This window comes from Hermetia illucens, chromosome 4, assembly GCF_905115235.1.
Source record: "Hermetia illucens chromosome 4, iHerIll2.2.curated.20191125, whole genome shotgun sequence".
In the NCBI taxonomy this organism is placed as follows: domain Eukaryota; kingdom Metazoa; phylum Arthropoda; class Insecta; order Diptera; family Stratiomyidae; genus Hermetia; species Hermetia illucens.
Window position 1 is genome coordinate 107,843,090 of NC_051852.1, and position 27,903 is coordinate 107,870,992.

Below are 27,903 nucleotides of genomic sequence, written 5' to 3' on the forward strand. Positions count from 1 at the left end.
CCAGTAGCGTCCATGTTACCAGGTTCCCTTTCTACCTTTTTTCCGTTCTTCATGCCAATGATGCTGGAGAAGGTTCTGATAGACAGGATTCGGTCTGCAATAATTAGTAACAGAAGTTTTCTTCTGCCTAGTCTTCCTCTTCCCCTTGCTGGCCCTAGTCGGATTTTCAGTTTCTGTCAAGGTAAAAGTTGCTGTACTTTCCGTTCTGGCTAGCCGCGTCGGCGGAGTTGGAAGGCACGCCTTCCACAAATTTCGTCTTAGGGGGACATGAATTTGGCGAGACCTCCAAATCAGTGCCTCGGCCGAGATTTGATTGGTTATAACCGCGGGTGGATTCGTACTAGGTGTACAATATGCTGACACCGTCATTTATCCACCCAATGGGCCATTGTTCGAGTCAATTTCAACGGATCACAACATGATATAAGCATTTTTAAGCGCGAAGCATCACCCAGGTACCCCATATTGGGCCATTATTTAGAGGAGACACTATTTGATGATCCACAAGAACTGCATTTAGCCCTGCCCACGCCCCCTCCCCCTTTTCCCATCATTGATTTCTCCTCTCTGGTTGATCCATTTCTTAATTCGAGCTTCCAGCTGACCTTCGCTGTTTCACTATTTTAAAATGAACAGTTCGTATAGATGTTCCAGGAACTGTCGCATTTTCCAATGTATCCAAAAAGATAAGGATCTTACCAAAACAATTCAACCACAGCGAAATTGTATCTTATTGCTCTCACACTAGCTTCAAGCTTTCATTGAATTCTTTTGGGTGACTTTATTTCTGTCCCGCGCTAGCCATACACAAAGCAAAAAGTGGCCAGTGGCAATAAGATTTCTAGATTTTCCGTTTAGCTTCCCAGTAACGCGATCTATTTGTCGCAGTCTCGTTCTCAATTTTCGGTGGTCGCGATAAAATTTATCTGAGAGTACTAGCCGGCAACAGGTGAAACAAAAAAAGAAAATCGGAAAAGTGTCACCAACGCAACCAGTGTGAACTCTGTTTCTATCAAAAAGTGCGAATTTGGACAAGTTGATTTGAGGACAGGCTTAAGAATGCCAAATTATAAGAAAAAGGTGAAGATTATTAAATTATAGTGCGCTCCCCGGTTTGTTCGTAAATAAAGTTTGAATATTTATAATTGTGGAAAATTTCGTAGAATGTACGCATTTATTGCTCGGTGCCATTATTGATATTTTCCATATGGCGAGCGGCAGCGTGCGGGCTATTGTGAAAATTCTTTTTAAAAATAGCCACAATACTCGGCGAGTACCCCAGCCCATTTCAATTTCTTGTCATAGCCATAAACTTCGTACAATGTTTTCCCGGTCGGAGAAGCATCTTTTCATCCCAGCTGACCACGTTTCCGCTCGGATTTTCACTAGCTTCAATCAAAATAAACAAAAGAGCTTTTTGAATGGAGGTTCCAATGTTTAGATGATACAAATTCCTGCGGTAGAAATTGAGCTATTAAAATTTATTTGTTTATTGTCTATTGTTCATGCTTCTGATGAGGTCATTCAGGAGAGGAAAATCCTGGAATTAATATTGGAAAAATATAATCTCTGTTATATTTGATCGTCAGTTAGGAATCTATGGAGAAATCTTCCGGGTCAGGATCCTGATGATTCAGGAAAGTTGCGTTTAAGTTTTCATATCTTTTCACTTGTAACTTCCTGGGGACTGTAAATCATATCTTGCTGTTATTACGCTACTTGTGATAATATTTTTTGTCTTTATTTTTATTTTACAAATATTATACACATATATATATAAAATAAGAAATCGCAGTCACTTTAGTATGCATCAGTACACTCACGCGAATTTACTGATTAAATGTGCGTGCATCATCATAGCTAGAGGCCTTATCAGAATGTAGATAAAGTGGTAAAATTGTTTCGGGGATGATCAATCATAAATTGCAGTAAATATGTACTGATAAAGCTCTACTTTTACCGAAGTGACCCCTCGCTGATACACTTAATGTTTATCGAACAAAATCTAATTATTTTTTAGATGCTAATTATTTTTCCCGTGAATTACCTACATATATCTGGTAGGAAGCTGTTGCAATGTTCAAGGTTTTTTGGTAACTAGACGATGTGTTTTACCTGAATGGTCTCTCATTTAAAAAGACACCCTCCGCATCTCGACCGAAAATTCGTCCTTCACTTTGCGCAGAAAACTAACTAAATGGTTGCGGATTGAAAGGATGGAATTAATCATGGAGGTTGAGCTATCTCAGAAACAAACGAAATAACGAAAGTTGATCGTGTAGATACACCTAAGTGAAGCTTAACTAAAATGCCTATCGACATGCGTTTGTTCCCTCTTTTGCTTTAGGTAATTGCGAAGTTTCCACCTTTTCCCAGCATCTCTCGGCAATATTTATCATTTATTATTATTTCCTAGTGGATTTCTTAAGGGAAATGTGGATCAACGCATACTCCCTCGGCAGCTGCCGAGATTGTGATAACTCGGAAATAATAATCGTTGGCGTAATTAACACAATCTCGGCAGATGCCGGATACCTAATACTAAGCGCTAAGTGCCAAGCATTTAGGCACGGACGATCCTACCTACTTAAAAACTAAAGGGGCGCTGGTAGTGGTGGCCGGTGGTAGGTTAATGGGAGAATCTGTCGAGAACTCCCAGCAACATCGAGCACGTATGCCGAATGGTGTATTTCTGTATGGTTTGAATCAGACTGTCCGAAAGTCCCAGAACATCAAGGGAAGCCGTGAGGGATTCAGGTGCAATACCTGTAGCTGACAATACTATGGGAACTACAACCACCCGCTCGAGACGCCAAATTTCTTTGATTTCTCTATCCAATGGCTCATAGTTCACCTTCTTCTCCGCGTATTTCCGTCGATGTTGCTATTATGTGGGATAACAACATCAATAATATATGCGAAGTAACCCGTCTTGTCAACTAACAGTACGTCAGGCTTGTTGTGTGGAGTATGGCGATCAGTCAGAACTTGTTGGTGCCAATACATGGTGTAAGCAGAACTATCAAGTACTGCTTGCGGATCATATCGGTAAACCGGACATGTTCTCGTGATCAGCCTATGCTTGTATGCAAGGTTTTGGTGGATAACCTTACATACAGCATTACGCCTGGTGATGTATTGCACCGGTGCCATAACAGTACAGCCAGAAATGAGATGGTCCAACGTCTCTAACGCCGAATCACACATTCTGCACTGGTCGTTCTTCACCCGTTCTTTCATGACGAGCTTTTTATAAGCTCGGGTGGCGACTACGCCATCCTGAATGGCACACATGAACCCCTCCGTCTCAGCAAAGAGCTCCCAAGCATACAGCCATCTGTTTGACAAATGCTAAGCGACAAACACCGTGTATTGCCTTCATCGATCCGCTCTTGGTCCGACTTCATCCCACTCAGAAAATTGAAAGATCAATCAAGTTAAGTGGAGTCAGTCTACAGTCTGCCTTACAGACAGCCGCATGCAAGGGACTCGTCTGTTCTTTGCTGTAAAAATAAGCGCGCAGCGAGTTGACTTGGCGATGATGTTGTGCCGCCACGTCAACCACGCCCCCACGTCCGATGACACGAGGCAGGTTCATATGCTCCACGGCAGACTTTGGATGATGCATTCGGAATTTGGACAAACTTGTCCGTATTCGCCGCTGGACGTTTTCCAGATCGGTCTTCGTCCACGGCAATATTCCGAATGCATAAGCCAGTGAAAAGATAGCGAATACATTCACCGCACTTATTTTATTCTTCCCCGATAGATGCGATTTCAGCACCAGCTTTACATGTCGCAGGCATTCGGACAGCAGAGCATCCTTCGGATCACTAACTCGAGCATGGGTTTTTTACAGAATTCCTAGGTACTTGTAGAAGTCAGTCTCGATCATAACTTCGATGTGGAGGTCACCAATGCTATGTCCGGCATGCGGCTCGTGATGACCTTTGCAGATGGCTTGGATTCGACACTTGTCTACTCCAAACTCCATCCGAATATCACGGCTGAACATGTCTATTATTCGCAACAGACTTCCAAGATGATCGTCAGTACCAGCATACAGCTTGATGTCATCTAAGTACATCAAGTGTGTTAGTTCGCACTTAGCACGTAGGCCATACTTTATTGCAAAACCATGCCCTCTAGCATCATTTAGTAGTCCTGAAAGGGGTTCAGTGCCATACAAAACGAAAGGGGACTCAACGAATCCCCCTGGAAGATGCCCCTCCGTATACGGATGAGCACTGAGGTATTAGCTCCCTCAGATGTACGCACTGATAAGGTGGTATGCCACCCTTCCATGACTGTCGCTATTTCTTATACCAGAAATTCTGCACCCGATTTGCCAGGCATCTCTTCCTTTACGGCTCCGAAAATCTTTCGGAGAACTTTTCTATCGAAGATATCGATCTGCTTTTCCGGCATTTACGTCAAAGTCCATGCCCCGCGTCCAATAGCACGGAACGAATAAATATCTTGTAGATTCGTAGTTTACTGGATCTGTATACTTTTGCCGGTCTCATTATGGAGAAGACCGCATAAAATGCTTTATGAGCAGTAGTAATTCGCCTTTGGATTTCATGTTTTTCGTTCCCGTCCTTTGAGAGTAGCGCTCTTAGATAGAGAAATTGGTCCACTTGTTCGAAATTATGCTTGTCCATTGCAATGTTCTGCCTTTCGGTAGGGCAAGAATATCCGTGTCGTTTGCGTACGTCTCCAGTTATAACTGTGGTAACGTAAATTATTCTAGGCCAGTAATCTCAGTAGCCAAACGATCATCCAAAATTTTGTCAATGGCAGCAATGATGTTGGTAGTTAACTTTCGTTTTGGAATCTTTGGCATAACGTCTGGAAGAATGTCAGCATATTTTGTGAATGCGGTCATAGCCTCATTATAAATTAAGTTGACAACTCCAGTTACTACCCTTCTCCTAACCACTGGGTTCATGGAGTGTCTTACAGGTGGAGTACTTGAGCTGCTTCTTTGAATAGTCAGGTAAATTTATGACTCCACACCGAGCTCAGGCGAAGTTTCTTGGTAGATTTATCTCTGCAGTTTTGAAACACCGCGTCACTGCCGGAAGTGTTTGCGACAATGGGGGATATATGGGGCATGTATCAATCGATCGCATGGTCGCACATATTTTGCGTTGAAATGCATCATCGCTGTGATGAATGTTGCCTTCAAACCGTCCTTAGGTTGGTCTGAGGACATAATGGTGCAATGGCATCCTCTTGGACGGAGAAGTGTCTGAAAGTAGCAGCAACGCCACAATTTAAGCTTCTTAATAATTGGAAAGTTCTCTCGGTTGACAGTGGACATTAATAAGGTTCTACAGGAAATGGCAAAATTAACTACAGTCACAAGTACACGGTTTTATATTTGGAGGTAATGTAAAAAATATCAACTTGAGGGGTTAGCCCCATTCAGCTCCATCCTTAAAGTGCTAAAAAGTTGGTATAAAATTTGTTTGAAAAATTCTGAATAGGAAATGGAAAAGTCTCTTTTTCATCCTTTTACATTTTATAATAGATTGAGATATCTGGACGATGGTGTCATGCTTAATATTTCCAACTTTCCGGATCAATCTTTTTCAGTAAAGCAATCAAAATCACCGAAGTAAATGTCTTTCTTCTGCAGGCTGTATGTGTTCTCCTTCTGTGGCCCTCAGGGTTGAATTTGAACTTCCTCTTCGTACATTAGTTTTGATTCCGCGTAGGATAATGAGAGTAAGTCACCTCAATGAGGTCGTATAAGTTTTCATGAAAGACTTTAGTGTCTGCATTCATGGCCACGATCAGCAACTTATCACATGCCTTTTTCATGAGTTTAACCTGCAAACTTAAAGAAGATATTGCTCCAGCTGAAACCTGCAAAGGTTATTGTTAATGCTAAAGCAGTTGTAGCATTATTTTCAAGGTTACAAATATCGTTCCGGGGTGCGCATAAATAAAAAAATTGATTTGCAGGGGAAATATGATGTTTACTACTTCCATATGTTATACTCAACTTTTTATCACCTATTGGCACATTAGATCAATTGTAGTTATATCTCCGGCAATGTCAATTATCTTATTCCATAAGTAAATACCTTTCTTAAGACGTTTTAGCAAAGTTGACATGAATGATTGCTTTCGCTTTTCATTTATCGTTGAACTATCTCTCAATTAATCCTTACTAATCATACCAATTCCTCCAATGCTTTCTGTTTGTATCCATCTAAATAAAACTCCAATTAATTCATAAAAAGATACCAAGCGAAATACCAGAGCAAATAAACTTAAAGGTGACCATACCCCCTGGCTATCATCTTCATGTTTATCACGTGTTAACATAAATCCTGCGATGGAGAGCACATCGGATAGTCATTATGTTGCGTCTTGTAAACATGACGTAAGTGAGCAATCCCCGACAGGCCAATGGTGAATTTATTAATTGATATCTTTATAGAATGAGTGGAAATTGCTGAGCAGAGAATTTGATTAATTCTCGCTTTCGGAAATTATTTGCTCGATAATTCGTTCGCCACCAATTATCCGTGCATATTTGCAACTATAAATACATTTGAATTCCACGTCGTCTTTGCATCGACGCAGTGCAGTAAATCACATGAAGTCTGTAACCAGTGGGAATAGATGCAGGAGCGCTGCATATGAACATCTACTATACACGCTAAATTTTGTTTTCTTTTTCGGAGAAATGGATTCTTAGCCTCAGCATTTTTGAGGTTTCCTACCTCCTTCAATAATGTATGAGTACATTGTGACGCAAATCACACACATCAATTTTATTGGTAGTAATGATAATTAATTTTTTTTTTGGGTAGGGTAGGCGAATGCATTTACGCACACAGTGTTGGACTCCTGATTCGGTGCGTCGTCGGACTACCAACTAAACACCTCCCCATCGTCAGAGAGCTAACCTGGAACCATTTGTCACATTACTTCGGGCTAGTCCCCGAACTCACCCGCCTTGCGAAGCCTTCAAATCAGGGATTTCCTTTCACCAACGTGAGGGGAAGGAAGGAACCCCAGTTCAAGTAACCCCCTGCCATCCGGCTCCTCCACCGGTCGAGTTCAATCTTCTTATCAACGAAAAGGGCCCGAACGTAATGGGCAACACTATTCCACCTGTGAGCAGTCCTCAGCATCCCTTCGACAATGTTGTCTGGAAAGAGATCCCCTGTGTTTAAATAGAGTTGCTGACAAACCCCATCCCACCTTCCACAAGGGAAAAAAGTGTGGTGGGCGTCGTCCTCAGCTCGATTGCAAAACACACAATTCGGAAAACGCGCCTTTCCAATCTTGTGCAGGTAAGACTGAAAATTTCCATGCCCACTTAAAAATTGGGTAAGGAAATAGTCAGTCTCACCATACTTCCGATTCAGCCACGCACCTAAGTTGCCGATGAGCCGCGCAGTCCAGCTGCCTCTAGTTTCATTTTGCCACGAGAGCTGCCACTCGTCTAGAGTGCATTGCCGTTCTTCGCGAGCAACCACCTCCCTTGGCTCATCTCCCTTGCGCTTGTATATGGCCTTACGCTCCTTAGCAAGAAGGACAACGGGGATCACTCCCGCGATCACCATCACGGCCCGTTCAGAGACAGTGCGGTACGCAGACGCCACCCGCAAAGCTCTCCGTCTCTGTACTTGTAATATTAAGGGCGCCAACCCATACCTCTGCGCCGTAGAGCAAAGACGTCGCCTGCTAGACGTAGGACCCCCTATGTTTGCCATTAGCCTACTTAACGCCGAAACTCCAGCCGCAGCCTTGTTCGCTGCTGCTTTGATTTGCTCGGAAAAGCTCATCTTTGAATCAAGAGTCAAGAGTCAACTCGAGGTACTTTACCGATGATTTTGACTCGTTTATCGACTGGCCGAACGATATGGGACGCAGGGTCGGAATTCTCCTTTTAGTCAGGATGACTACTTCGGTTTTTCCAGTGCAAGGTTGAAACCATGTGTAGTCATCCATCCGCTTACTCGTCGCATCAATATGCCGAGTCTGCTTTGTGCCTGTTCGACAGTGCGTCCAGCAACAAGCGCGGCGACATCATCTGCATAACCGACCAGGCGCGACTCTTCTGGCATGACGAGTTTAAGTAGACTGTCATAGGTAGCGTTCCAGAGGTCTGGCCCTAGGATGGATCCCTGTGCTATCCCCGATGTGACCTCCATCCACCTCTGACCCTCTAATGTTTCATAGAGCAGGGAGCGGTTCCTCAGATGGTTCCTCAATATCCGTAAGAGATAGTTCGGCACGTTGAAAGTATTATCTAGTGTGCCTAGAATGTCTTTCCATCTTACGGCCGATGTTGGCATACCAGTTTGTATACCTCTACTGGAATACCATCTGGTCCTGGTGCCTTCTTGCTTTTCATGGAGAGGACTGCCTGTTCCAACTCTTCTATAGAGAAAAGTGGACAGTCCTCTGCGCTCTCCGCGCCGACGTCGTCATCCCATACGGGGTGCGCAGGAAAGAGTGCCCTTACAATGCGGTCCATCTACTCAGCCTTAAGTGAACAGGGTTTCCGCAGAGCCCCGATTTTTCGGGTTACCAGTTTGTAACCGAGTCCCCACGGATCCCCATTTACTTCGTCGACCAGATCTTGCCAGCAGCGAGCTTTGCTCTTGTTTATTGCGCTGCGGAGTCTCCTTCTGGCTGTTTTGTACTCCATCATTATGGTACATGCCTCCTCCCTGGTCGCCTAGACGTTGTGTTAAGCGGCGGAGCCTGTGACACTCCTTCCGGAGCTCTGCAATTTCCACTGTCCACCAATACCTCGATGTCTTCCTGGGCATGGAGACTCCGCAGACCGTCGTTATCAGGTTCATAACTGAATTTACGACAGTGTCAGCTGCGACGCCACCGCCCCCAGGAGTACCCTCCGGCGTGGTCCCACCTGTTTCCAAAGTTTCGACAAACTTTCCGGTGGTCACTTTCGCAACGTTCCATGCACAGAAATATCGTCGGGGTGGCGCACACCGAGAGTTTGTGTCCACCACTTCGAAAGCAATGTATTGGTGGTCACTTGCCGAGAAGTCTTCCAGGACTCGCCACCCGTCCACCAGCGACACCAGTGATTCCGACGTGAAGGTAATGACAATTAATGAGAGCATATAAACAGTACAACAATAGAGCGAATACCAACACAGAATACTTGATAACAGGTGACTGAATTTCGTATCAAAGTGGCAGGATTGCAGAGCCATTAGGGCCAGTAGCAATGCACAACAGCCAACTCAGTCCACAACCCTTTAAGCTACCTACCGGTTAGCACCCCACTCCAAACACCCCAAACAAGCACTCACCAACTCTATTTCAATCGCGGATATTCTCATTTCAGTTATGATTACGTCGAATCATGCCAATGGTCGAGCACAACATTTCTGCCCTATAAGTAGCGAGATAGCACCCATTGTTTTTGGTGGCTCTCTATTACTTGAAACCAGAAAGAGAGTGTGAACGACACTACGGTAGATTTTAAATTTACGGAGTTGTGCAGCGCCACTTCACGTAGGTTGCATTGACACGAAGTAGTTTCATGGAGGAGTTTGGTTTGTTTGGTTAAGACCACCTAAAAAAATCTTTTAAAGTGCTTACTTCTGAGCAGGTCGTTAATACCGACAGTGATCATGCCGATTTTATTTAGGTTTGTCGCCGGGGAGCTGATGCGTGAGGCTGCTCGAGATCAGTTTTGTTGTGACCGCGGATATCCTTACTTCGGATGTGATCAAGGGGTGTTACGCTACTAGTCTAAATATCTTCGTCACCATTGTTCATTCCACTCTCGACCTTTGAGGGTGACAGGGCGAACGACATCGCGGTAAATTTTAGATTTGAGACCAGCTGTGGAATGTCACTTTACCCAGGTTACGCTAATGCGTGAAGCAATTTCATAACACAGTCCTCCATTGCTTAAGGGTACTGTTCTGAAATATTTAAATCGCTAAGTTGTACGGGGGTCATTACCATGAATTGTGCCTGTTTCATGGAGATCGATCGACCAAAATTCTGTTTTATTCTGACTCAATCTGAGTCTGTCCTGCATGAGACCATCATCCTATTTTTGGACAAGTTGCTCGAGATCAGTTCTGCATAGCAAACGTGACGCTAACATCATCTGCATAAAGTAATATATAAGACGGTGGACGTTGGATGTCCCGTGTGTCACTGTCCATGACAAGAACAAATGGAGTGGTGAGAAGGCGCTCCCACCACACTTTAAACTTTACTTTTCGAATCCATCAATTTAACCAAGCGCACTACTTTTTCTGGTACTAGGTGTTGTCGTAGAGCATACCAGATGAGTTGCTGTGACACCCGGTCCTCCTGATGTAGAAATGCGATGTAATGAGGGCGATGCTTCTCACGGTGTTTTTTCCGCGCTGCGTGTATTGCGTTAGTAGTTCCGCAGTTTTTGAAAAACCTGGCTTGATTCATGGTTATATTAACAATTTCCAGAATACGGTTGTCAAGAATACGTTCAAAAATCTTCATGGATCGGGCGGTAATTAGCCAATTCTGCTGGACTACCCTTCCTTTTAAAAATAGGAACGGACGTGTTTTCTTGTCAGTTGATGGGGTTTTACTTTCCTTAATAACCCGATTCAAGAATTCATTAAGCCACAGTGTTGGGTTCCAGCTCTTCGCTTTCCAGGGCTCAGCTGCGATGTCGTCAGATCCGGTGGTTTCACCGATTCCTTGCGTTTTATTGCTTTCTCGACTTCATGGCGTTGACAGTGGAAGATAAATAAATAGCTGAGTGGTTAGAGCGCAAGGCTATCATACGGAAGGTCGCGGTTTAAATCTCACTGGTGGCAGTGGGATTTGTATCGTGAGTTGACGTCGGATACCAGTGGATTCAGCTGTGAATGAGTACCTGAGTCAAATCAGGCTAATAATTTCGGACGAGTGCAATGCTGACCGTATTACCTCCTATTTGGTAATGTAATCCTGTAGTGTACCTTTACGATCTTTAATGAAGTGCTCTAACACAATTCAAGGTTCTGATTAATGATATTATATCCGTCGCAGCTCGACGGTCGGTAAGCAAAGTATCGTTCTTGTCATGAACGCAACAGAAGCGTTCGATATCTTGTGAGCGTTGATTTCAGCTTTTGACAACTCGACACAGACCGCTTTCGCAATCCTGAGTGTCCAGTTTATTGTAAAAATCTTTCTAATGGGCTGCTCACGAGACAGCGATCGCTTTCTTTCCTTCCCGGTTGGTGTTCTTGTAAATTTTCTAATTGGCCACCATTTTATTGTCGAGAAACTTATGGTAGGCGTTTCTTTTTACGCATTTCACCTTCATTTGGACATCGTCATTCCAAAGCCAAGTATCTCGGTAGAGGAACTACTTACCCAACTTGGTGACCCTGGGGGTTGCATAAGCCGCTATGTGGATCGTGTCTTGAACCACGATTATGCTACATTCGTGATGATTGCTAATCATATAAGTAGCATCGTTTCTTCTTTTTTTCACGATTCACAAAGCAGCGATCAAGGGCCTATGCTGGGATCGCGATGGTCTCATAGGGAACGGCCTTGTAGTCAGTGACGATAGTAAAATCTTGTTGTCTTATGAGAATATAGTCGATTTGCATTTTACTCTTGCCACTATAGGAAGGTGAGACAATCGTACAAAGTCGTGAGTGTCCGCAAAATCGACGATACACTCGCTACTCTCATTGTGTACTCCAAATCCTTTTTTCCCATGGTGCAATTAAGGACGCCTGCAATGAAGATAGATCATCAGCCGGGATACTACAGGTTTTTGCATTGAGAAGTTGCCTGAAGGCATCTTTCTCGGCATCAGGTCGACCTGTCTGTGGTATGTATGCTATGAAGAAGGGAATAGGGCCATCAGCTGATATAATGGTGAGTTTCTTCAGCCGGTCATCAGATCGTTCCACTTCTTTAATGGCACCACGGAAACTCCCTGAGATGTCAGTCCCAACACCGTATTGAGTATTTGAACTACCAAAATAAAGTAATTTATAGTCGTTTTTACCGCGCTTGCGTTGTATATCACAGCTATTGCCACCAAACCACCAGGTTCCTTGCACAGCGCAGATATCAATGCGCCCTTTCCGTAAGGCTCTTGTGAGTTCCTTGGTCTTTCCAATGAGGGTGCCAATATTTAGCGTGCAGACATGTATTCGATTTGTTTGGACTAATTTACTTACGTCCTGGCGCCGTCCATGCGTCAAGAACCCTTGCCCATTTCTCCACAGGACCAGGGCTCGTCCTGCCGTGTCGACTGAGGTGAATGCCTAGAATTTTTCCGAGGCTTAGGATCTCTCAAAACGATCATTTTTTTTTAACGACATTAGATGCATTCTCTTGTTCGGTATGTCGTGGGACCTGTCACCAAGAGAAATTAGGTAGTATTTAGCATAGCGGAATAACTACAATTATACTTTATTTGCCTATTTATCTGATCTCAGCATTTGATTTTTGTTTTACTGAAAATAGTACAAAGTATGTTGCTTCAAACCCTCGCCTGCATGCTATGACGGAGTATAGTATTAAACATCACCTCTCGTTACCCTAATCGTACATGTGGGGTTACAGTACCTTAGTCATTTTGCAAGCATTGGTGACATTAAATGCGCATCGCTGAAAGAGCTAAAAGCTATTCCAAAGATTGAATTTGAGAAGTGTTTTGACAATTGGAAGAAGCGGTGGCACAAGTGCATAATATTTAATGAGGACTATTTTGAAGGCGACAACATTGATGTAGACGAAAAAATAAATATTTTTTTTTTAAATTAAAATTTCCGTTATTTTCTGAACACCCCTCGTTTGTAGTGCTTTGTTTGTTGTTAATTGTTTGATAAATCAAATTTTGACAAGTACAACGTCATGAATAGCGACAAATGATGATATCCCCACCACTCTCACCATCTTACCGACAAGGGTACAAAAGTTTAATAAAAATCCAGTCAGTGGTAAACGTCCAGCATTACTGCGAGTCATAATACTGAGTGGATTTTTTTATTGAACGCACAAATCCATGCACACGATAATGTTCATATAAATTCGCAAATTTCTTAAAATCATTTTCCCATATTCCTTTCAGAAACATCATTCGCAGCACAAACATGGACACCAGACGAAATCAACCAAAAAAGACTGTGAAAATGATGACGACACCCTCCAAAGTGGATGGTCAAAATTATATGAAATAAAAACGTCGGAAATGATGGGTCGTTACTTAGTTGCAACAAAGCCTATTAAACCAGGTGATGTTCTAATTGAGGAAAGCCCATTGGTAGTCGGCCCACCGACGGAATATGGACCGGTGTGCCTTGGATGTTTGAAAAAAGTTGTTTTTCCTCAATCGCAGTGCAAGTAAGATTAACCAGTCTAGTTAGTAGTTTTTAAAATATTCTAAGTAGGCTGCATTTATCACTGAACTTTATCATTTGTCTCTCCCTCCCTCGATGCCTTAGTCTGTCATATCCCTTAAAATAGTTTAGAGGACACGGAATATGTAAACCACTAGAAAATGCCACGTTGGCAGAGAAGTGGCTCGACAGGAAAAGATAGACTAAGTATCTCGTCAGTCGGATCAGTTTCTGTTTAATTTTTCTATACATATAGCGATTATTGGTACATGACACTTAGAAGTCACTTTGGTCATCTCCAAATTCTATGCTCATTACAACAGCATAAATTATCATTCCAAAGTGGGACCGTTATGTACCTTTAGGAGCTTGTATTCTTTTATAATTCGAAATAGGTTTCTGACATGTTTTTCGTATTTAACAAAGTTCAATACACAATTTCAAAAAAGTACTCCTATAACTCCGAGATATTAGAAATCATACTGATTTCCGTCCGTAACTATTTTCTTTCTGCACAAAACTCGTTCTTTTCCCAATGACTGCCAACTGTCTTTTTTCTTATTATTATCATTGTTTTTATCTGACGTTTCTCGTCACCTACTCTGTTCTTCACTCTTGTAGCAAGGTCTGAACTGAGTGGAGCGCCGGTGACGTCATCTGTCCCCTGGTATTCGCGTGAATCCTGCCGCGCCACATACCTAACGATCTTTGATACTCCATTTTGCGATTTGCACGTATCTATTTGGTATATAACGCTTAACTCTCGTCGTTAACGCAGATGTTACAACAAGTTCTTTATCCGAGCCAGTACAGAACAAACCCTTTGTGTCTTGAAAATAGTAAACAATTGAATTCCTAACTTTATGCATCATACCTGAAAAGCATAGCTTCCAGTTTCAACCTCGCAAGGAGTATCAAACTGGAAAATTTAATTTTAATTGTTTTCTTTTCAGGTGTCCAGGATGCCACTGGCCAATTTGCAGCCAGCCTTGTGAAAAACTCAACCAGGACCATGGCCACACAAACTTTGAATGTAACTTTCTCCGCGAAAAGAATGTAGTTCAATTCATCGAAAAATATGGCGACAATGATCTCAAAGTAGCTTACGAAATAATTTTCCCTCTACGATGCCTCCTTCTAAAATTACATGACAAGTCGAAATGGGAGCAACTCATGGAAATGGAAGCCCACAATGATATTCGGAAAAATATTACTTGGCTGTGGACACGAAATCAAACGCGGATTGTGAACCGAATCCGTAATGAGTGGAAAATTGACGATTTTACGGAAGAAGAAATCCACACTGTTTGCGGGATCATCGAGGTTAATTGCTTCGAGGTTGGACACGAAGGTGCCAAAGGACGAGCTTTGTACCCAACATCATTCCTAATGGCACATGATTGCTCTTCAAATTCAACGCATACAGACAATCCTGAAAATTTCTCAATGCAGATACGGGCAATGCGAGATATTAAGAAGGGAGAAAGCATAACTGTCAATTATGGATATATTCTAATGGTAACTTCAGACAACCACAGCCTCGACATTTTGTTCAACCCTGAATCGTTTATTAGTCAAATAATTCCTATTTCAGGGTACATTGAAAAGACGAGAGAGGCTCAACATGGGCAAGTTCTTCTGGTGTGCATGTCAAAGGTGCAGTGATCCAACTGAATTTGGAACATATTGCAGTGCTTTGAAATGCTCATCATGTTCAAATGGAATATTGCTATCAACGAATCCTCTTGACCAACAAGCGGAGTGGAAGTAAGTATAAAATTAAAATTGGAGCCTTCATTACCGTAGTTAATTATGGTTTATTTGGTTAGGATTTATCCACTGACTTATTGTTCCATATTTGCCACTCCTATTCCAGCGATTCCCAGCTCCTTTGCTGTAATGACCAGTCTTTATGTGTTCTCCTCCCAATATATAATTTTTAATTGACTTGTGGTTGTAAGCGTGACCATTGCAAGTTCTGTCTCTTTTATCAAGATAAAAGTGTTCAATCTGAGATAACATAAGTCAGTCTCCCACCAAATGTAATGACTAAATAGTATTAGTAAGTGTTATGAAGGCACATGCTATGATATTTTACGTGTATGACTCCCGACCTCATTGACAATGCAGAGGGTGTTATTTCCGATACAGATTATCATGATCAGAGGCTGGGGTTGGACTAAAGGCACGTAGTTGAAATCGGAAGATACTTCTTAGGAGGCTTCTTTGGCGCGAGGCGAATGATGGGCTGTGCAAGCACATTGTGGCAGCAAATGTTTCTCAAGGTATATCCTGATGGAATGCTTGGCATTCGTGGGCTGGACGAAGGGTGTGTAGTATAATTCCACCGTTGCTGAACCCACTCATTGGTGCTGGTATTGCGAAATGGATCATTCGAAGACACGGCGAATTAAATTATCAAATAACAAGGTTCTTTATGAAACACAGTTGTTATAGAAAATATTTGCATCACTTCGGGTTAAACGAGTCCTTAACTCTCCCAAATGTGCCACTGCACCTTAAAACCCGGAGCATGTCATGTTCCATTGTCCGCAGTACATGAAGGGTAAAGGAAGGTTAAGTTGTGCCTTTAAAGTGGACATTTGGACCCCACAACTTTGGAACGAAAATGATGAAGTTAGTTGCGATTCAAAGTAAACTTGAGCAATTGGAACGAGCCTATAAAGTGCGTGGTGCAGCCTGACTGCAACTTGGCGCTTGGGTGTCTTTGTAAGATTTCCATCACTAACCACACCAAGGAGACAACTTTCCTGTTAGCAGAAATATTTTTGCTTACACACATACTGCCGAGACTCGTATCCAGGGCTGTTAGCAACAGTTTTTGGGTAGTGCCCTTTATACTGCTGGTTTGTGGATATTGGTGGATAATCGTTGAAGTCACTTTGTTACGGAAAAGTTTATTCTACTTGTATTCGCTTTGGATTGTATCAATCCTGAGTCTACGCCGAGTTTTACCATATTATAAACTAATATCCATATATGTCGCACAGACATTCTTCTTTATTAACTAAATACATGGTGAACTTAGCTAAATTTCCAATCATTAAGTATACCCAAGTTCTTTGGCAGTTGAGAGAAAATTGGAAGCATTTGTGGTTCTGGCTTGCTGATGGGCTACTATGAAAGAAACTTATTATGGGCAGTCAAATAACTTTAACACGAAACCATGCCCACTGACAACAAAATGCAGAATTCCACTGGCCACAGGTGTCCATGAATATTGCCTCTCAAATTGCAAGCAGAACAGTTTCAAATTCTGCAATTGACGTGCACATTTTCCACAAGATCCAGCGAGAAGTCCCACAAGGGTAAGGCCCTTTTGGTGAGATCCTACTAGTGCTTGGGTTTGGACTGTTGGACTACTCAATTTCTGGTAAATTCACCTGGTGTAGTTTCCTCAACACTTTCTCTTCTCATCATTCCCCTTTCCGATTTCGCAAAAGGGTAGTAGTCCGTATAGAGGCGTTCCTGCTCCTCATCCGCCTTATTGTCTTCAAACTAAATATAGCCTGGAACTAGAACATCCAGAGTTTATTGTACGCACCTCTTTCCAGTTTAGAGTTTACCTGGTTAGACTTGTGCGCCTCAGTGGCCGCCGAGCTCTGTTTTTCCACTTTCTCATACGTCAGTCACCGACAATTAGCTTTGGTTGCATGCCCCGCCCACACTTTGGTACGTCTTTTCACTAATACAAATTTGAGTCTAGACAGGAGTCATACCTCCTCAATACTGCATTCGTGGGCCTCGTGCAAGGTATTGTGTTATTCTCTACTATGAGTGCACAACGTACATACAATTGCCATTTCACGCACTATACGCCAAAACTAAGGAATTTTCAACAAATTATCAAGCTGTCAGGACCGCACTTGTGAATGAATTGGTGATCGGTTGGATTGGGTTGGGATCATCTACGAGGCATGAAAATAAAAGTTTATAAGTGCTTACAAAACTTTTTGAAAGTGTAGAGCAAGCAAGAAGACGAAATTTTGAAATTAACAAAAAATGCAAAAATAAGTGCTGGCCTTAAATCTAAGGTAGAGCTGCCATTTTTCATCCCATTTTGGGCCGACTGGGCTCAAATTTTTCGTAATTTTGCATACTATTGATACAAAAGCGGTGAAAGGGTAGTATAGGTCCCAGGGCGAAACGTGGATTGGTAGCAACGATGGAGCATAAAACCTCGGAAACGCCTGTTGAACCAACACTAACAACTATACTACCAAACCCTATTCCGACCTCCACGTGGGGATCGCTGGAAGTTCTTTCTTTATGAAAAACTACAGATGGAGAAAGATGAAGGCAAATCTCCCGCGCCTAAAAACGGGACAAAATGTATCAAGGGATCTGAAGGACCAGTAGGGCTGACAACCCTACACGGAAAACCGATGTTACGAAGCCACGAAAGGAGCCTCGGACAGGATGGATCTTACAAAGACGAACCCGGCAACGATACAGATTGACGATTTGCGCATTTTCTCATGGAACGTGCGCTCCCTGTACAGACCGGATGCTGTTGAGCAACAAGCCAATACCCTGTCTCAAGGCTGATGTAACAGTGTTGCAAGAGATACGATGGACAGGGACCGGTTTCCCAGAGAAGAGCCGCTACACCATATATTATTGCGGCCATCCAGTAAACCATGTGCTCGGAGTAGGTTTCTTAATAAGCCAAAAAATAAAACCTGCTGTTATCGGCTTTGAAAACAAGCGAACGGCTTTGAACTCTGCGCTTACGAGGCAAATTTAGAAATATAAGCCTTATTAACGTTCACGCCCCTACACAGGAGACTGCAGAGTCGGAAATGGATACCTTATACGAGGCAGTTGAGCGGACCCTCGGAGCCTAGCCCAAGTATGATATCAAAATCATACTTGGAGATTTCAACAGTCAAGTAGAGACGGAGCCCGTATTCAGGCGATACGTCGGCTCCCACAGCTTACATAGGGATACCAATGATAATGGATTGCGCATTATCCAGTTAGCAGTATCGCAAGAAATGGTTGTTGGAAGTACCTGGTTTGCGCGGAAAGCGGTTCACAAACATTCGTGAGCCTCTCCAGACGGGACCATTTTCAACCAAATTGACCACGTGCTGATTGAACGCCGCCACCTCTCAGACTTGATGAACGTCAGAACATATAGGGGGCCAATATAGACTCGGACGACTATCTCGTTGGCATGGTGCTCCGAACTCGAATTACAACACCACCTACAATCCCATCTGACAATCAGGTGAGAGCGAATACTGAAGCCATTCACAACACAGCCCTCCCCGACAACTATAAGAGGGAAATGGATGCCGCAATAACCGTAGTTAACAGAGGTCCTGGAGACGAAGCATCAACAAATGATCTTCACAACCACCTGAAGAACGTTATCATTGATATGGCCATAAAGATACTTGGCCCCAGCCGCAAAAAAAGTCGGAACGGCTGTGTTGACGATGATTGTAAGCTAGGAACGGAACGGAAGAATGCCGCATTTCGAGTAATGATGCATACTCATAGAACGCGGGCACGCGCAGAGACTTATCACGAACTCCGTCGAACGGAAAAGCGACTTCACAGACGGAAAAAGGAAGCCTGGGAAAACCACCAAGTCTGTGAACTGGAAATTACAGGGAGCAACCGCGCCGGGCGGGGAAGTTTTACCAACAAGTCAGCAGGATGAAGCCAACAAAGAGGGAAATCTAATTTCCGACAGAATGGGCATATTGGTGCGATGATTTGAGTACTTTGATGAACTATTGAACAACCAAAACATCGGCGAATTGGAGGTTCCGCCAACTGAAGACGACGGACAAATACTGCCACCACCAAGTATAGGCGAAACAGTCCGTGCAATTCATCGGCTAAAAAACCGTAAGTCACCAGGAGTCGATGGAATTACAACCGAATTGGTTAAATATGGAGGCGACCAGTTACACCAAGTGGTTCATCAACTTGTGCTCAAGGTATGGGACAGCGAATCAATGCCTGGCGATTGGCAACGAGGCATTATCTGCTTCATACATAAAAAGGGAATTGTCACGCAGTGCAGTAATTATAGAGGTATCACGTTGCTGAGTACCATCTATAAGATATTCTCCACTATCTTGCTAGGCCAGATAGCCCCATACGCCCAGAACATCATTGGGCCATACCAAAGAGGCTTCACTCCAGGCAAATCAGCAACAGATCAGATTTTCTCTCTGCGGCAAACGATGGGAAAACTGTTGGAATATGGACAACAGTTGCACCATCTTTTCATCGACTTTAAAGCCGCCTATGATAGCCAGGATAAAACTGTACACGGCCGTGAGAGAATTTGGTATCCCGACGAAACGAGGCTAGATAAAAGCAGCAGGACCACTCTCAAGACCATTCGACATCAACAACGGTCTACGACAAGGGGATGCGCTATCATGCGTCCTCTTTAACCTGGCCCTCGAGAAAGTGATCCGTGATGCTGAGGTAAATGCAAGAGGTACGATCCTCTTCAAGTCCACCCAACTACTGGCCTATGCTGACGATATCGACATCATGGGAAGAACCACCCGATATGTACAGTCTACCTTCATCCAGATCGAGCAGGCGGCGCGAGATCTTGGGTTGCACATCAATGAAGGTAAGACAAAATATTTGGTGGTAACGTCAGCACCAAAATCCAACCAACCAATAACATCAAACCGAACTGGCTAAACGCGAAGAATAAAGATAGGAGAATACAACTTTGAGACCGTTGATAATTTCTCCTATCTAGGGTCGAAAATCATAACCGATAACAGCTACGATGATGAAATCCGCGCACGGTTGTTGTCAGCCAACGGAGCCTATTTCAGCTTACAAAAACTGTTCCGCTGGAAACGTCTCACCATAGGGTCAAAGCTCTTACTGTACAAGACAATGATCCTGCCAGTCCTCATGTATTCCTCGGAGACTTGGGTTCTCAGCAAGAAAAATTGCGAACTCTTGGCCACGTTCGAGAGAAGAATCCTCCGAAGAAATCTATGAGCGATACCATGACCGTCCGGTTGTGGATAAAATCCGGCTCAATAGGTTACGGTGTGCGGGTCACTTAATCCGAATGGATGAGGATGATCCAGCCCGGAAAGTCTATAAGGACAATATCTATGGTAGAAAAAGAAGACGAGGCAGACCCTGCCTAAGATGGAGCGATGGCGTGGGTCAGGACGCGAGACGGCTTTTAGGGATATCGAATTGATGGACCGTAGCGCAAACCCGGGATGTCTGGAGTTCCTTATTAAGGCAGGCCTAGAACGGATACCGGTTGTTGTGCCGTTGATGATGATGATATTGATATAAAAAATAAAACTATTTTTTTTATATTTTATATATTTATATTTGATTCAAAAAAAAAATTCACAGCAGAGTAGGCAAACATACCGAAATTTGCATGAAACTTGAACTTTAGTACCAGCCACTTTTCATCAAATCTAAGCAGATGGTATATGATTTGAAAGATAATATATAGATAATTTTAGTCGAAATTTGACAAGGGGTTCCTCCTTCAGGCCTGTGAAATCGTACTTCAAAAAACCTAAATTTACTATTTAAAAAAACTGCACCAGCGAAAAAAACAAATTTTTATGTTTTTTTTTTCATCAGAACACTAAAACTAATCTAACCTAACATTAAACTTTCAATTGCGAAAAGTGAAGTTCAGTTGTCCACCAGTGTAATTTACACCCCTAAGAAATTCCGTGTCGACTTTTGCGGGTTAGCCAAATGACTATACGGGTAGAGAAAGATCAACCATGAGGACTGTCTATTTCAAAATCTGAAGATAATGGCGAAATTGACCGTGAAGGTCTGCGACTGTCTGAGTGCAGTTATACTGGAGTTTCTAATTGGCACGCGCTTGTCTGCTTCATGCTAGCTAGGCTCGAGAATATGGAAGGGTACTATTGAGCAATGCAGTCCCTCTCACGCCATTATCCAAATTTTCAAGTGTACTTATCTGATGTGCGAGACCACACCAGAACCTGAAATATAGAAGGAATCTGGTGAGACATTGAGAACGCGAAGCTAAAAATAGGAAATAAAAAAATAAACCATCACGGTAAGTACTTTCCGAGAATTCTTTGGTCAATGACCGTGATTAAAAATCAACGAGTTCCAATTAGTCAACGGATTGATCGAGAAATCACTTCAAGTACTAAAAGTAGCAGGGTCCATGGTGGTGCTATCAACTTTCCCGAAAATGAACACGGCTGGGGTATCGCGGACCATGTATCTCTGAATAAGTAAGGAAAGTGTAAGCTGCTCAAGATACGCTAATAAATTACCTAGACATCATCATCATTATTTTGACTGTGAAAATACAAAAACAAGTCGGAAAACCGGAAGCTCGGCGCTTCAGATATAAAAGGTTTTGTTTGTTTATTATAAACGCAGAACTATCCTATTTGTACGTAGCTCGTAAAATATATGCATTTAGCATGTCAGACTACTCACTTTAGTGTGATATTGATACTTTGTACTTTGGGTTGCAGTAAATTAACACGGTAAAGATAACTTTGATCTACTGCTGTAACTATTAGTAATGGTACGATCTTGATCAAATTTGGGAATAACATACTTCATACTACAATCTATACTTCTGCAAATTTTTATAACGCCAGAATAAGTTAAGGGGGTTCCTAGTCAATTTCCTAGAAAAAAATAGTAATATACAATTATTAACTGAATTCGAGCAGATACCGATGTAGAGAGTATTTTCAGGCTTGGGCACCGTATAAGGGCAACATCATGATTTTTTTCAAATTTTTCGATTGGGTCGTTTTCGAGAATGGGTCCGTTAAAGAAATCATCATTTTCTACCCTTCGCATTCCCTGCCTTTTCAAGGAATGTCAAAACTAAAACTGGCAGCGAAAAGTACTTATCGAGACCTTTCATTTGATACTAAACGTGACTGAAAACGATAGAAAAAAATGGACGCACCCCTTCTGCATGCATGTAACTCACGGAATGTGAGTTACATTTTTCTATGTTTCCCACCTTTTCACTAAATTTCGTGTCAATCGGTATTCTGTTTCTGAGAAAAGTGCATATGACAGACAAACAGACACATCCGTTGCCAGAGAAGAGTTGCCAGATTTCCCATCAGGCGCGACCCCAGGTGACGGATAGGGGCATGCCTATTGATGTGTAAATATTTGTTCATGCCCTTTCCTTTTCTGACTAGTATTTGTTCATCTCTGTTGCGTGGACCAAAGTGGCTATGGGAAGGATATCCAGAAAATAAAACCAACGTGGACGAATAGAGAAGAAATGAAGTTACGGTGCAGGGACTCGCAACCCCAGTATCGGCGGCTTTTGGGAGTGAGCAAGCGGGCTCCTGGCCGTCGATATCCCTTGGCCGCAGTACCTCGGTGGTGGACAACTTGACCACCGTGGAATCTAATGTTACAAGTGTTTTAGATTTGGAGAACGAAACGAACGAAGGCAAAGAATGATGAGCTAAAAGGAGATAGCTAGCCAAGAAAGGTGATTTCGACACCCATCGGATCTGACCAAGAGGTACTCCAGCAGCAGCAAGTAGATCCATTTAGGAGAAGCTCATCAATTTTACGATCTCCTCTAATACCAAAGACGGCAAAAGAGAAAGCTCATGGGAGCTTGGCAAATGAAAGAGATGAAGGAGTCTGTAAAGGGAGTAATCTGGCCAAGACTCACCGAAAACAGAGCCTTGACCCAGAAGAACTACCTTTTATGCAGCTGTTCGAATTCATCAAAGACAAGCACAACGTGCAACAAGCTATTAAGAACATGGTGACAGCCATCAGGATGCTTTACAATAAGTTACAGGAAGAAGAAAGAAGAAAAAGCCGAAAATCTCAGCCCCAACAGTGTCAAAGGCGACCCAAGTGACACCAAAGCACTGGTTCATCAACTTTCGATCAAGTGAGAGAATGGGAGAAAAAGAGGGGGCAGCTTTGTGGAATCAACAGGGACCAAAATGAAAAAAGGCATCTTGGCGTCTAAAAGTTCAGAAGCGGCTAGCGAAGCGAAACTGAAGGAAAATAAAAACCGTAGTTGGATTAAGGTAATGAACAAAAAAAAGAACACGAAACCAAAAGTATGAATTCAGTAATCTCCAGCAAAGGAAATCTATCATGTGTTCAGATAGTGAAAAATATGAAATCTGACCCCGACCTAAAAAACCTAGGCGGAAATGTCAACACAATCCGGAGGACCCAGAAAGGGGATCTCAGGTTTGAGCTGAAAAAATCCAGCATGGGAAAACCTGACGGTTTTCTCACTTGGGGAGAATGTCGCGGTTCGTTCTATATACAGTGCAAGGATCTCGATGAGGTAACATCCAGAAAAGAGATTTGCACTGCCTTGAAGCAACAAATCCAGTCGGAGGAATTGAGGGAAGAATCTATCGTGAGCCTAAGAAAAGTTTATGATGGCACTCAAATGGCCGCAATACGAATGCCAGTGGATGCAGCGTTGGCCGTTGGCCCTGAGCAAGTTTTGGATTGGATGGGCTGTTTGCTGAGTAAGGAAATAGGTGCTTCAAATGCCTAATGTTTGGACACTTCGCGAAGGCATCCACTAGCGTCATTGATCGGTCCGATCCATATCGAAGATGTGGAGAGAAAAGACATATTGCCAAGGAATGCAATAGGCACGCCAAATGCATTTTGTGCGAAGAAAAGGATAACCGGCATATTGCTGGAAGTGGTAAATGCCCGGAATTTAGGAAGTCGTTAAATGCAGTGAGAAAATGAGGTTTATACAAATAAACCTTAATCATCGCACAGGATTAACTTGTCCAGACTACTTACAAATCCGCGATTGCTATCATTAGCGAACCGCACTGAAACCTTGACGGTGGTGTATGGGTCACAGATTTGACTGGTGGAACGGCGATATGGGCGTGCGGTCGCCAAGCCATACAATATAGCGTGGATCAGGCGGCAGTGACTTTGTGTGGGTAAAACTAAGCGGTATATTCATATACAGCTGCTACGCACCACCGAGCCTGACACCGCCTGAGTTTGAAGTCCTGTTAGACGGTCTTGTTCACGACGCAAGCGGATGAGGTCCAAGGGTGGTAGCCGGTGACCTCAATACGTAGTCCATCGAGTGGGGCAGCAAATAGACTAACGCAAGGGGGCACTGATTATTAGAATCATTCACCCAGTTGAATGTAGTTCTGATCAATAAAGGTGATGTAAACACTTATCGGAAAAGGAATCCAATTCAATTGTATATCTGACTGAGAAGTTAGCGGGGGCTTCACGTACAGCGGCCACCAGGCAATCACCTTTGAACTAAGGACGGAGCCACACGGCAGGAGACCCGCACCCCGGAAGCCGAAATCCAAAAGAATAACAGGATTGTCTGCAAGAGCGATGGATGAGCAAACATGCATGGAGGTGTTGAAGGCACCTCCATGAATAGACCTCCATTTGTCACACAAAGCATCTCTACAGCATGTGATGCGTCGATGCCTAGGAGTTGCTCATTTCCCCACTAGAGGACCCAATTATTAGTGGAATAGTGAACTTGCCAGCATGTCCGAGGGTATATTTCCTACACCATGGAAGCGGCAGAAGCTGATACCTCCAGGGGAATCGTCTTCCTATAGACCAATATGTCTTCTAGACACTATGGGGAAAATGTTGGAGTGGGTAATTTGTAATAGATTACTCTCGGTCGTCAAGAGCCAAGGAGGCCTTTTAGATCGCCAGTATGGGTTCCGTAAAGCCAGATCAACGATTGATGTCATCAAAATGGTTGCTGGCTCGGCCGAAAATGAAATTCACGGAAGGGGTTGCTCCAACAAATATTGTCTGGGGGTGATCGTGCATGTGAGAAATGCATTCAACTCGGCCAATTGGAACCTTATACGAAAGGGTCTGGCGACGATTGGAATTCCCACCTACCTCTATGCTTTTGTCGACAGCTACTTGCAAGAACAGACGCTCTGGTATAATACCGATGATGGACCCAAGGAATTCATTGTCTTTGCGGGTGTCCCACAGGGCTCTGCACTGGGCCCACCTTCTGGTTCCAGAGGAGGACGGTGGTGAGCTATGCCGACGACATAGAGCTGGTTGTGGTCGCAAAGGATCTTGAGGATGCTAAATTGTACTTAAGCGAAGCAATCAGTGTTGTCAAGGCTTGGCCAGAGAGTACTGGATTGGCACTCGAGGAGGAAAAGACGGAAGCGGTCCTCATCACTAAACGCCACAAGAGAAATTACGCCTGCATTAGAGTCGGGAATCGTACCATCACTTCCAAGCTGGCCATTGAGTACTTGGGAGTGATGATAGGGGAAAACTCAATTTTAAGCAGCACATGGGGCATACTTATGGAAAAGCATCCACCAAGGCAAGGATGATGTCGAACGTAAGAGGACCGTGGCATACTTGCAGTCTTCTCATAGCCAAGGTGGTGTGTTCTATCTTGCTATATGCAGTCCCAGTTTTGCGAAAGTGGTGCATGTTTTACGCAATGCACATAAACTGAGTGCAGTCTATAGAAGAACAGCCGTAAGGGTATGTTCTGCCTTCACGACCATCTCAGATGATGCAGCATTCGTCATCTCGGTGCCGATGCCGATTCACATCCTGGCAACCGAGATGATGAACATATATAACACCAATTCCATCTCTCCTTTATCGCAGGTGAAAAAGGCCGAAAAGAAGAGATCCATAAGTAGATATCAACAGCGACTAGTCAGAAAAAGGTCGTTGGACTTATAGTTTGATCCCTTCCAACAGGGAGTAACTGGAGAGAAAGCATGAGAAGATCAATTATAATCCATCCAGTTTCTCACCGGCCATGAAGAGTACTGTCAATACCTGTACAGGTTTGAATTGGACACCTCACCTAATTGTCCAAACTACGACAGGGTCCCAGAGAACACAGGTTTTAGTCGGTAAAAATCACACATCTGGCGTGCCCAGGCCAGAGTCTTTTGAAGATTTCTACCTTCTTAAAAAAAGAAGACAGATAGGCAGACAAACGGACAGACAGACAGAGATTGAACCGATTTTAACAAGGTTTTGTTTTGTAAACAAAACATTAAAAATTCATATTACCTTTGGTTCTACCCATTGAATAAACAAGTGGAATGAGAGACGTACGGTACTTACGTAGGTTATTATTAAACTTGTAAATTCCGATATATTCTGGTAATATTAGATGCAAACTTAAACTTTGCTCGGTCAAATGAGCTTCAAATTAAAGATTTACTTTGAAAGTTGGAAATTACATACAATTATTGATGTAAATGTGGACTGCATCCTTTGCACTTAGATTAACTTTTCTTCGCTTGCAAAAGTCGTTCTAGATCCTTTTCCTTTTCAGCATTCTCTCTGAATGTTTCCCCATTCATATGTAACTTGACGAAGCGCCTATTCTCAGATGAAGTTTTGTGGGTCCGAAATTTCTTTCACACGAAAATTCATTTCGAAGAGTTCTGGCTGTACTTTCACATTCGAGATTCCTTTCACTCGTTTTGCTACAAAAGATGGGAAGTTCACTAACAAATCGTACCTTTCAGGTGTCTGAAATGCAGCCATACAATTGAGGCTAAGCACATCTCATCAATGTTAGATAAGTTGTTCGACCAATTGGACTCCATCGACCCGCATGATGTAAAGGGGCAAGAAATGTTTATAGAGAGGTACTTTCTCTTTAACAAGGTTAATATACACGCATTTCATGGATTCACGTTCTTTAGGTACGGAAATATTCTAGGCAGTAATCATTATTTGATCCTTTCCGCTAAGTACGATCTCTGTCAACTTTACGGGCGAGCTGAAGACTTTCTTGTGGATTCCTTATCTGAAGATTTACTTAAGCATAAAGAAGACTATTGCAGGGACGTTTTGAAGGTTGTGAAAGTTCTGGAGCCTGGATTATCCCGAGTGAAAGGTATAATTGTTACCTATATTTATTTGAATTTCTAATTCTAATCCACTTAAAAAATTATTTCATATTTTTAGGCATCGTAATGTATGAACTTCATGTTCCACTATTGCTTTTAGCCGGCCAACGACTACGAAAAGAACAAATTAATAAGTCAGAATTTATGAAATGTTTGAAGGAAGTCGTCTCGCTCCTTGAGGAAAGTAGTAAGATCCTCAAAATGGAGCCTGGACAAAAGGAGCAAGAGATGGCTCATGGAGCAGAAATGGCACTGATGACGTTAAAGCTACAAAAGTTGTTATGATTTTGATACTGCATTTAAATGCATTTCGATATTAGCATTTTTTATTTTTCTTTGGCATTTTTTTTAAATCTATCTTAGTCCACCATTAGCAGTTATTCGGAAACTATTGAGCGTACTATCACGATCTATGAAGAAAGGGGTTTGAAGCGACATATATAGCGTGATGAATCTGGATTGTCTTTAGTAAATACATAAACACTCCCGTGCAAAAGTATAACCTGTTGAAATATTTCCAGACTATTTTCTAAAGATTTTCATAGATAATAGCCATACCGGAATCATAAGATGCCAAGCGGAACAAAGCAAGGAAAAATGAATTATTTCAA

At 42.8% G+C, this 27,903-nt stretch overlaps 1 protein-coding gene across 1 annotated transcript; it reads left to right on the forward strand.

Annotated features, from left to right (window-relative positions):
- Nucleotides 1-813: 813 nt before the first annotated feature.
- Nucleotides 814-27,619, forward strand: LOC119656064 (SET domain-containing protein SmydA-8). Its single transcript, XM_038062342.1, has 7 exons — nucleotides 814-1,080; nucleotides 13,091-13,362; nucleotides 14,312-14,876; nucleotides 14,953-15,125; nucleotides 26,906-27,028; nucleotides 27,086-27,279; nucleotides 27,351-27,619. Exons 1-7 carry the CDS (start codon nucleotides 1,060-1,062, stop codon nucleotides 27,575-27,577), a joined length of 1,575 nt encoding a protein of 524 aa, XP_037918270.1. The 5' UTR covers nucleotides 814-1,059; the 3' UTR covers nucleotides 27,578-27,619.
- Nucleotides 27,620-27,903: the final 284 nt, after the last annotated feature.